Source organism: Oncorhynchus keta, chromosome 35 (assembly GCF_023373465.1).
Source record: "Oncorhynchus keta strain PuntledgeMale-10-30-2019 chromosome 35, Oket_V2, whole genome shotgun sequence".
Taxonomy (NCBI): domain Eukaryota; kingdom Metazoa; phylum Chordata; class Actinopteri; order Salmoniformes; family Salmonidae; genus Oncorhynchus; species Oncorhynchus keta.
In genome coordinates this window covers 82,061,388-82,073,443 of record NC_068455.1, presented here as the reverse complement: position 1 = coordinate 82,073,443, position 12,056 = coordinate 82,061,388, and the positions used below count along the sequence as shown (strand labels likewise).

The 12,056-nt window shown below is 42.9% G+C and overlaps 1 protein-coding gene and 1 long non-coding RNA gene across 28 annotated transcripts in view; one reads left to right on the top strand and one right to left on the bottom strand.

The window, feature by feature from the left end:
- The window catches only part of LOC118375740 (mothers against decapentaplegic homolog 1-like), a 36,549-nt gene extending 31,241 nt beyond the window's left edge, over positions 1-5,308 (top strand). For all 4 annotated transcript variants that reach the window (XM_052498034.1, XM_052498036.1, XM_052498033.1 and 1 more), the window contains 3 exons: positions 1,580-1,740; positions 2,332-2,427; positions 4,636-5,308. In XM_052498034.1, the coding sequence (XP_052353994.1) occupies positions 1,580-1,740; positions 2,332-2,427; positions 4,636-4,779 (401 nt within the window). In that variant the 3' untranslated portion in view covers positions 4,780-5,308. The remainder of the gene's footprint in view (positions 1-1,579; positions 1,741-2,331; positions 2,428-4,635) is intronic.
- Positions 5,309-6,313: 1,005 nt separating this feature from the next.
- Positions 6,314-7,520, bottom strand: LOC127916387 (uncharacterized). 24 transcript variants are annotated; one of them, XR_008094859.1, is made up of 4 exons: positions 7,228-7,520; positions 7,084-7,179; positions 6,712-6,987; positions 6,314-6,456 (listed from the first exon to the last, which is right to left on the bottom strand). It is a non-coding gene; the product is annotated as an uncharacterized LOC127916387 (long non-coding RNA). The 24 variants fall into 24 exon arrangements; XR_008094878.1 differs by having other exon boundaries at positions 6,712-6,939; positions 7,132-7,179; XR_008094858.1 differs by having other exon boundaries at positions 6,712-6,939; positions 7,084-7,131.
- Between the last annotated feature and the right edge of the window lie 4,536 nt (positions 7,521-12,056).

The window sequence follows — 12,056 nt, the reverse complement described above, 5'->3', positions numbered from 1 at the left end:
GCTGACCCCAAACCATCACACCACCACCACCATGCTGACCCCAAACCATCACACTACCACCACCATGCTGACCCCAAACCATCACACACCACCACCATGCTGACCCCAAACCATCACACTACCACCACCATGCTGGACCCCAAACCATCACACTACCACCACCATGCTGACCCCAAACCATCACACTACCACCATGCTGACCCCAAACCATCACACTACCACCACCATGCTGACCCCAAACCATCACACTACCACCACCATGCTGACCCCAAACCATCACACCACCACCATGCTGACCCCAAACCATCACCACCACCATGCTGGACCCCAAACCATCACACAACCACCACCATGCTGACCCCAAACCATCACACTACCACCACCATGCTGGACCCCAAACCATCACACTACCACCACCATGCTGACCCCAAACCATCACACTACCACCACCATGCTGACCCCAAACCACCACACTACCACCACCATGCTGGACCCCAAACCATCACACTACCACCACCATGCTGACCCCAAACCATCACACTACCACCACCATGCTGACCCCAAACCATCACACTACCACCACCATGCTGACCCCAAACCATCACACCACCACCATGCTGACCCCAAACCATCACACTACCACCACCATGCTGACCCCAAACCATCACACTACCACCACCATGCTGACCCCAAACCATCACCACCACCACCATGCTGACCCCAAACCATCACACTATCACCACCATGCTGACCCCAAACCATCACACTACCACCACCATGCTGACCCCAAACCATCACACTACCACCACCATGCTGGACCCCAAACCATCACACTACCACCACCATGCTGACCCCAAACCATCACACTACCACCACCATGCTGACCCCAAACCATCACACTACCACCACCATGCTGACCCCAAACCATCACACCACCACCATGCTGACCCCAAACCATCACCACCACCACCATGCTGACCCCAAACCATCACCATGCTGACCCCAAACCATCACCATGCTGACCCCAAACCATCACACCACCACCACCATGCTGACCCCAAACCATCACCATGCTGACCCCAAACCATCACACTACCACCACCATGCTGACCCCAAACCATCACCATGCTGACCCCAAACCATCACCATGCTGACCCCAAACCACCACCATGCTGACCCCAAACCATCACACCACCACCATGCTGACCCCAAACCATCACACTACCATCACCATGCTGACCCCAAACCACCACCATGCTGACCCCAAACCATCACACCACCACCATGCTGACCCCAAACCATCACCCTACCACCACCATGCTGACCCCAAACCATCACACACCACCACCATGCTGACCCCAAACCATCACCACCACCACCATGCTGACCCCAAACCATCACCATGCTGACCCCAAACCACCACCATGCTGACCCCAAACCATCACCATAACGCTCTGATCTGCCGACTCATTGAAGTAGACATTTTCATCGAAGTTAGTGATTGCTGTTCTGATGTCCAGAGGCTGTTTTCTGTCATAGGAGACATTTATGCATTTAAAAAACAAACTCCTCTCCCCAGGTGTCCACCTCTACTACGTAGGAGGTGAGGTGTATGCAGAGTGTCTGAGTGACACCAGTATCTTCGTTCAGAGTCGTAACTGTAACTATCACCACGGTTTCCACCCCACCACGGTGTGTAAGATCCCGAGTGGCTGCAGTCTGAAGATCTTTAACAACCAGGTACGTAGACAGGTCACACACACACACACACACAAAACGACCGGAAGGTTCCATTTCTACCTCTCTATGTCTTTCAGAGGAGAATATAATATAATTATAAACCCCACTGGTCAATAGTTTTAGAACATTCCAGGGGTTCCGGGGTTCCAGGGGTTCCGGGGTTCCAGGGGTTATTCTTTATTTTATTTTTTTACTATTTTCTACATTGTAGAATAATAGTGAAGACATCAACACTATGAAATAACACATATGGAATCATGTAGTAACCAAAAAAAAGTGTAAAACAAATAAAATCTTTTTCTTTTGACGACCTCATGAAGCGGGTTGAGAGAATGTCAAGAGTGTGCAAAGCTGTCATCAAGGCAAAGGGTGGCTACTTTGAAGAATCTCAAATAGTTTTTGGTTACTACATGATTCCATATGTGTTATTTTATAGTTTTGATGTCTTCACTATTATTCTACAATGTAGAAAATAGTAAAAATAAAGAAAAACCCTTAAATGAGTAGGTGTGTCCTAACTTTTGACTGGTACTGTATATATACACTTTATATAGTAGAAACGTGTCTTCTGCCTTATATCTTCTTCACCAGGAATTTGCCCAGCTACTGGCCCAGTCAGTGAACCACGGCTTTGAGGCTGTTTACGAGCTCACCAAGATGTGTACCATACGCATGAGCTTCGTCAAGGTAAATATGGGGTCAGGGGAGGGGCTAAGGGTTACAGGTGGGCATTGTGCACCATACGCATGAGCTACGCCAAGGTAAACATGGGGTCAGGGGAGGGGCTAAGGGTTACAGGTGGGCATTGTGTACCATACGCATGAGCTACGCCAAGGTAAACATGGGGTCAGGGGAGGGGCTAAGGGTTACAGGTGGGCAATGTGTACCGTACGCATGAGCTTCGTCAAGGTCAACATGGGGTCAGGGGAGGGGTCAATTTGTTTTTCAACCACTCCACAAACTTCTTGTTAACAAACTATAGTTTTGGCCAGTTGGTTAGGACATCTACTTTGTGCATGACACAAGTCATGTTTCCAACAATTGTTTACAGACAGATTGTTTAACTTATAATTCACTGTATCACAATTCCAGTGGGTCAGAAGTGTACAAACACTAAGTTGACTGTGCCTTTAAACAGCTTGGAAAATTCCAGAAAATGATGTCATGGCTTTAGAAGCTTCTGATAGGCTAATTGACATCATCTGAGTCAATTGGAGGTGTACCTGTGGATGTATTTCTAGGCCTACCTTCAAACTCAGTGCCTCTTTGCTTGACATCATAGGAAAATCAAAAGAAATCAGCCAAGTCCTCAGAAAAAAAATTGTAGACCTCCACAAGTCTGGTTCATCATTCGGAGCATTTTCCAAACGTCTGAAGGTACCACGTTCATCTCTACAAACAATAGTACGCAAGTATAAACACCATGGGACCACGCAGCCGTCATACCGCTCAGGAAGGAGATGCGAAAAGTGCAAATCAATCCCAGAACAACAGCAAAGGACCTTGTGAAGATGCTGGAGGAAACAGGTACAAAAGTATCTATATCCACAGTAAAACGAGTCCTATATCGACACAAACTGAAAGGCCGCTCAGCAAGGAAGAAGCCACTGCTCCAAAACCGCCATAAAAAAGCCAGACTACGGTTTGCAACTGCACATGGGGACAAAGATCGTACTCTTTAGAACACCATCCCAACCGTGAAGCATGGGGGTGGCAGCATCATGTTGTGGGGGTGCTTTGCTGCAGGAGGGACTGGTGCCCTTCACAAAATAGACAGCATCATGAGGGAGAAATTATGTGGATCTATTGAAGCAACATCTCAACACATCAGTCAGGAAGTTAAAGCTTGGTCACAATTGGGTCTTCCAAATGGACAATGACCCCAAGCAGACTTCCAAAGTTGTGGCCAAATGGCTTAAGGACAACAAAGTCAAGGTATTGGAGTGGCCATCAGAAAGTTAACCGAAATGTTTGACCCAAGTTAAACAATTTTAAAGGCAATGCTACCTAATACTAATTGAGTGTACGTAAACTTCTGACCCAATGTGATGGAAGAAATAAATCTGAAATAAGCTGAAATAAATCATTCTCTACTATTATTCTGACATTTAACATTCTTAAATAAAGGGGTGATCCTAACTGACCTAAAACAGGGAATTTTTTACTAGGATTAAATGTCAGTGATTGTGAATAACTGAGTTTAAATGTATTTGGCTAAAGATGTATGTAAACTTCCTGCTTCAACTGTCATTCCACATTGATCTGGTACTTCCTGTATATAGCTCCACATTGATATGGTACTTCCTGTATATAGCTCCACATTGATCTGGTACTTCCTGTATATAGCTCCTGATATGGTACTTCCTGTATATAGCTCCACATTGATATGGTACTCCTGTACATTGGTACTTCCTGTATATAGCTCCACATTGATATGGTACTTCCTGTATATAGCTCCACATTGATCTGGTACTTCCTGTATATAGCTCCACATTGATATGGTACTTCCTGTATATAGCTCCACATTGATCTGGTACTTCCTGTATATAGCTCCACATTGATCTGGTACTTCCTGTATATAGCTCCACATTGATCTGGTACTTCCTGTATATAGCTCCACATTGATCTGGTACTTCCTGTATATAGCTCTATTCTTGTGTATTTTATATTATTCAACTCTGCATCGTTGGCAAGGGCTCATAAGCATTTCACGGTTAAGTCTCTACCCATTGTTTTCGGCACGTGACAAATACAACTAGATTTGAGGGGTCAGGGGTTAACAGGTGGTCTACAAGCTCATCCCATTCTCTTGTCTCTGAATGCTCAATCCTGCACGTTTTCAGTTGTGTTGTGCAGTGTACCATCTAATCGTGTGTGTTCCTCTTCCTCCCCCAGGGTTGGGGTGCAGAGTACCACCGCCAGGACGTGACCAGCACCCCCTGCTGGATAGAAGTGCACCTGCACGGCCCTCTACAGTGGCTGGACAAAGTCCTCACACAGATGGGCTCTCCCCATAATGCCATATCCTCCGTGTCCTAACACACACACACACACACACACACACACAGCCTCTCGACGCCACATGTTCAAATGTTATTTTTGTAACTTTTTTTATTTTTTTTAAATCTGCTGAGAGAGGAAAAAAAACACAACGTTATTCATCATCCCATATTACAATATCTGTCTTGACTGGAGTAGCCCAGAGAATCAGCTATGAATAGCTAGGCTAAATGAGGCCACATGCTGCAATTTCTCCCCAACCCCATTCAGATGAGAAAACATCAGCCTACCTATTGGTTACTCCCATTCAGATGAGAAAACATCAGCCTTCCTATTGGTTACTCCCAACCCCATTCAGATGAGAAAACATCAGCCTACCTATTGGTTACTTCCAACCCCATTTTTGCTAACTTTGAGTTCCCATATGTTATTCCATCTTGCATTAGTGAACTCACTCCACTTGCGTCACATTGAGCCTATTTGATTGGCCAACATAACAACAAGCTACACAGTAAAGGCTACCGGTCTTTTTTACGGGACCACGTTATAAAAACTACCTTGAAAAGTTTGTGAATTATCTGATATTTCATGGTATATCCCTGTTTTGTAGCAATGTCACATGGGTAATTTAAATTTACCATGACCAAGCTGGACAATCAGGACTGAGAGATTATCTGGCCTCAATCGGGACCGAGACATCTGTGATCAGCTAGCACTGCCTGGCCTCAATCAGGACCGAGACATCTGTGATCAGCTAGCACTGCCTGGCCTCAATCAGGACCGAGACATCTGTGATCAGCTAGCACTGCCTGGCCTCAATCAGGACCGAGACATCGTCTGTGATCGGCTAGCACTGCCTGGCCTCAATCAGGACCGAGACAATCATCTGTGATCGGCTAGCACTGCCTGGCCTCAATCAGGACCGAGACAATCATCTGTGATCGGCTAGCTCTGCCTGGCCTCAATCAGGACCGTGACAATCATCTGTGATCGGCTAGCACTGCCTGGCCAGCCAGGACAATCAATCAGGACCGAGACAAAAGGTCAAAGGGTCTGTGATCATGGGACTAAAATGCCTGGCCTCAAACAGGCAAATGGATCCCAATTAAAACATGTAAAGACAATCAAATGAATGCTAGTTGTGAAGTACATGTTCTAGATAAAACTATAAGTAGTATATTGTTTTTAAACAGAGGCATGTTTTTCTCCTGTGACAAAACAAAAGCTGATTCAAAGGGTGTGGGGGGGGGGGGTTGATTTCAAAACTCTTCTGTGAAGGACTAAGGTAGGACACACGTGACTGTCCTCCATGAGCGATGGCTATCGAGGAGGGGAGGGACCGTCTTCCGTTCGCCTGCTTAACGAATTGCCATCTCCTTGACTACCTATTGGTTTCTGGGTCACGGAGGAGAGAGGGTGGAGGATGGACTTTTGCCCAAATGAGAAAAGGCCCTTTCCAGTGCATTTTATATTCATCTTTATATTCAGGTTATGTCCCAAATGGAACACTTGTTCCCTTTTATAGTGCAGTACTTTAACCCCAATGGACCCTGGTCAATAGTAGTGGACTATAAATGTAAGAAGGGTATCATTTGGTTGTTGTGTCACGACAGTAGTATATGTTTGTACTTTAGACCCTGGCCTATAGGGCACCCTATTCCCTACATAGTGCACTACTTTAGACCCTATTCCCTACATAGTACACTACTTTAGACCCTGACCTATAGGGAACCCTATTCCCTACATAGTACACTACTTTAGACCCTATTCCCTACATAGTACACTACTTTAGACCCTGGCCTATAGGGCACCCTTTTCCCTACATAGTACACTACTTTAGACCCTGTCCTATAGGGCACCCTATTCCCTACATAGTACACTACTTTAGACCCTGGCCTATAGGGCACCCTATTCCCTACATAGTACACTACTTTAGACCATATATTCCCTACATAGTACACTACTTTAGACCAGGCCTATAGGGCACCCTATTCCCTACATAGTGCACTACTTTAGACCAGGACCTATAGGGCACCCTATTCCCTACATAGTGCACTACTTTAGACCAGGACCTATAGGGCACCCTATTCCCTACATAGTACACTACTTTAGACCCTGACCTATAGGGAACCCTATTCCCTACATAGTACACTACTTTAGACCCTATTCCCTACATAGTACACTACTTTAGACCCTGGCCTATAGGGCACCCTTTTCCCTACATAGTACACTACTTTAGACCCTGTCCTATAGGGCACCCTATTCCCTACATAGTACACTACTTTAGACCCTGGCCTATAGGGCACCCTATTCCCTACATAGTACACTACTTTAGACCAGGACCTATAGGGCACCCTATTCCCTACATAGTACACTACTTTAGACCAGGACCTATAGGGCACCCTATTCCCTACATAGTACACTACTTTAGACCAGGACCTATAGGGCACCCTATTCCCTACATAGTGCACTACTTTAGACCCTGACCTATAGGGCACCCTATTCCCTACATAGTGCACTACTTTAGACCCTATTCCCTACATAGTGCACTACTTTAGACCAGGACCTATAGGGCACCCTATTCCCTACATAGTGCACTACTTTAGACCCTATTCCCTACATAGTGCACTACTTTAGACCAGGACCTATAGGGCACCCTATTCCCTACATAGTACACTACTTTAGACCCTATTCCCTACATAGTGCACTACTTTAGACCCTATTCCCTACATAGTACACTACTTTAGACCCTATTCCCTACATAGTACACTACTTTAGACCCTGGCCTATAGGGCTCTGTATAGGAAATGGGCTGCCGTTACAAACAGACATGATGTCTGTTCCATAAAAAACTGTGGTTTTATTATTTTTACATTTAAATAAAACTGAGCATTTCTTATTGGATGTGGTTTGGAGTCTGTTTTCTTCCTGCTGAGTGAATAAAGAGAAGACTGAAGAGAGAGGACTGTCTCTACGGCCAGGATCACCGTGTACTCTGTAGTGATTAACACTATGGTCAGTTTACTCTGTAGTGATTAACACTATGGTCAGTTTACTCTAGTGATTAACACTATGGTCCATTTACTCTGTAGTGATAAACACTATGGTCAGTTTACTCTGTAGTGATAAACACTATGGTCAGTTTACTCTGTAGTGATTAACACTATGGTCAGTTTACTCTGTAGTGATTAACACTATGGTCAGTTTACTCTGTAGTGATAAACACTATGGTCAGTTTACTCTGTAGTGATTAACACTATGGTCAGTTTACTCTGTAGTGATTAACACTATGGTCAGTTTACTCTGTAGTGATAAACACTATGGTCAGTTTACTCTGTAGTGATAAACACTATGGTCAGTTTACTCTGTAGTGATAAACACTATGGTCAGTTTACTCTGTAGTGATAAACACTATGGTCAGTTTACTCTGTAGTGATAAACACTATGGTCAGTTTACTCTGTAGTGATAAACACTATGGTCAGTTTACTCTGTAGTGATAAACACTATGGTCAGTTTACTCTGTAGTGATTAACACTATGGTCAGTTTACTCTGTAGTGATTAACACTACGGTCAGTTTACTCTGTAGTGATAAACACTGGTCAGTTTACTCTGTAGTGATAAACACTGGTCAGTTTACTCTGTAGTGATAAACACTATGGTCAGTTTACTCTGTAGTGATAAACACTATGGTCAGTTTACTCTGTAGTGATAAACACTGGTCAGTTTACTCTGTAGTGATAAACACTATGGTCAGTTTACTCTGTAGTGATAAACACTATGGTCAGTTTACTCTGTAGTGATTAACACTATGGTCAGTTTACTCTGTAGTGATAAACACTATGGTCAGTTTACTCTGTAGTGATAAACACTGGTCAGTTTACTCTGTAGTGATAAACACTATGGTCAGTTTACTCTGTAGTGATAAACACTATGGTCAGTTTACTCTGTAGTGATTAACACTATGGTCAGTTTACTCTGTAGTGATTAACACTGGTCAGTTTACTCTGTAGTGATAAACACTATGGTCAGTTTACTCTGTAGTGATAAACACTATGGTCAGTTTACTCTGTAGTGATAAACACTGGTCAGTTTACTCTGTAGTGATAAACACTATGGTCAGTTTACTCTGTAGTGATTAACACTATGGTCAGTTTACTCTGTAGTGATTAACACTATGGTCATTTTACTCTGTAGTGATAGACACTATGGTCAGTTTACTCTGTAGTGATTAACACTATGGTCAGTTTACTCTGTAGTGATTAACACTATGGTCAGTTTACTCTGTAGTGATTAACACTGGTCAGTTTACTCTGTAGTGATAAACACTATGGTCAGTTTACTCTGTAGTGATAAACACTATGGTCAGTTTACTCTGTAGTGATAAACACTGGTCAGTTTACTCTGTAGTGATAAACACTATGGTCAGTTTACTCTGTAGTGATTAACACTATGGTCATTTTACTCTGTAGTGATTAACACTATGGTCATTTTACTCTGTAGTGATAGACACTATGGTCAGTTTACTCTGTAGTGATTAACACTATGGTCAGTTTACTCTGTAGTGATTAACACTATGGTCAGTTTACTCTGTAGTGATTAACACTGGTCAGTTTACTCTGTAGTGATAAACACTATGGTCAGTTTACTCTGTAGTGATAAACACTATGGTCAGTTTACTCTGTAGTGATAAACACTGGTCAGTTTACTCTGTAGTGATAAACACTATGGTCAGTTTACTCTGTAGTGATTAACACTATGGTCATTTTACTCTGTAGTGATTAACACTATGGTCATTTTACTCTGTAGTGATTAACACTATGGTCAGTGTACTCTGTAGTGATTAACACTATGGTCAGTTTACTCTGTAGTGATTAACACTATGGTCATTTTACTCTGTAGTGATTAACACTATGGTCATTTTACTCTGTAGTGATTAACACTATGGTCCGTTTACTCTGTAGTGATTAACACTATGGTCAGTTTACTCTGTAGTGATTAACACTGGTCAGTTTACTCTGTAGTGATACACTATGGTCAGTTTACTCTGTAGTGATTAACACTATGGTCAGTTTACTCTAGTGATTAACACTATGGTCAGTTTACTCTGTAGTGATAAACACTGGTCAGTTTACTCTAGTGATTAACACTATGGTCAGTTTACTCTGTAGTGATAAACACTGGTCAGTTTACTCTGTAGTGATTAACACTATGGTCAGTTTACTCTGTAGTGATTAACACTATGGTCAGTTTACTCTGTAGTGATAAACACTATGGTCAGTTTACTCTGTAGTGATAAACACTATGGTCAGTTTACTCTGTAGTGATAAACACTATGGTCAGTTTACTCTAGTGATTAACACTATGGTCAGTTTACTCTGTAGTGATAAACACTATGGTCAGTTTACTCTGTAGTGATAAACACTATGGTCAGTTTACTCTGTAGTGATTAACACTATGGTCATTTTACTCTGTAGTGATAAACACTGGTCAGTTTACTCTAGTGATTAACACTATGGTCAGTTTACTCTAGTGATTAACACTATGGTCAGTTTACTCTGTAGTGATAAACACTATGGTCAGTTTACTCTGTAGTGATTAACACTATGGTCAGTTTACTCTGTAGTGATTAACACTATGGTCAGTTTACTCTGTAGTGATAAACACTACGGTCAGTTTACTCTAGTGATTAACACTATGGTCAATTTACTCTGTAGTGATTAACACTATGGTCAGTTTACTCTGTAGTGATAAACACTATGGTCAGTTTACTCTGTAGTGATAAACACTGGTCAGTTTACTCTGTAGTGATTAACACTACGGTCAGTTTACTCTGTAGTGATAAACACTGGTCAGTTTACTCTGTAGTGATAAACACTATGGTCAGTTTACTCTGTAGTGATAAACACTATGGTCAGTTTACTCTGTAGTGATAAACACAATGGTCAGTTTACTCTGTAGTGATTAACACTGGTCAGTTTACTCTGTGATTACAGAGTGATTAACACTACGGTCAGTTTACTCTGTTTTAGTGATTAACACTATGGTCAGTTTACTCTGTAGTGATAAACACTATTTAATTTGACATCAGTTTACTCTGTAGTGATTAACACTATGGTCAGTTTACTCTGTAGTGATAAACACTATGGTCAGTTTACTCTGTAGTGATTAACACTATGGTCAGTTTACTCTGTAGTGATTAACACTACGGTCAGTTTACTCTGTAGTGATAAACACTGGTCAGTTTACTCTGTTAGTGATAAACACTGGTCAGTTTACTCTAGTGATTACAGAGTAAATTGACCATAGTGTTAATCACTAGAGTGGTGTTCTGATCCACACCCCTACCTTTATTTTAAAGGTGTCTGTGACCAACAGATGCATATCTGTATTCCCAGTCATGTGAAATCTATAGATTTAGGACCTAATTAATTGATTTAATTTGACATCAGTAGGGTAAAATCACTGGGGAATCCAAGCCCCTCCCCCCAAATGCCATATTACAATCTACGTGATGATTGTTGTTTGCTCTCTAACCTGTTACTTCCTGTGTCTTGACACCCTCACTGTTAGTTCCTGTGTCTTGACACCCTCACTGTTAGTTCCTGTGTCTTGACACCCTCAACCTGTTAGTTCCTGTGTCTTGACACCCTCACTGTTAGTTCCTGTGTCTTGACACCCTCAGTTCCTGTGTCTTGAGCTGTTAGTTCCTGTGTCTTGACACCCTCACTGTTAGTTCCTGTGTCTTGACACCCTCACTGTTAGTTCCTGTGTCTTGACACCCTCAACCTGTTAGTTCCTGTGTCTTGACACCCTCACTGTTAGTTCCTGTGTCTTGACACCCTCAAGCTGTTAGTTCCTGTGTCTTGACACCCTCAAGCTGTTAGTTCCTGTGTCTTGACACCCTCACTGTTAGTTCCTGTGTCTTGACACCCTCACTGTTAGTTCCTGTGTCTTGACACCCTCAACTGTTAGTTCCTGTGTCTTGACACCCTCACTGTTAGTTCCTGTGTCTTGACACCCTCACTGTTAGTTCCTGTGTCTTGACACCCTCACTGTTAGTTCCTGTGTCTTGACACCCTCACTGTTAGTTCCTGTGTCTTGACACCCTCACTGTTAGTTCCTGTGTCTTGACACCCTCACTGTTACCTGTGTCTCAACCTCACTGTTAGTTCCTGTGTCTTGACACCCTCACTGTTAGTTCCTGTGTCTTGACACCCTCACTGTTAGTTCCTGTGTCTTGACACCCTCACTGTTAGTTCCTGTGTCTTGACACCCTCAAACTGTTAGTTCCTGTGTCTTGACACCCTCAACCTG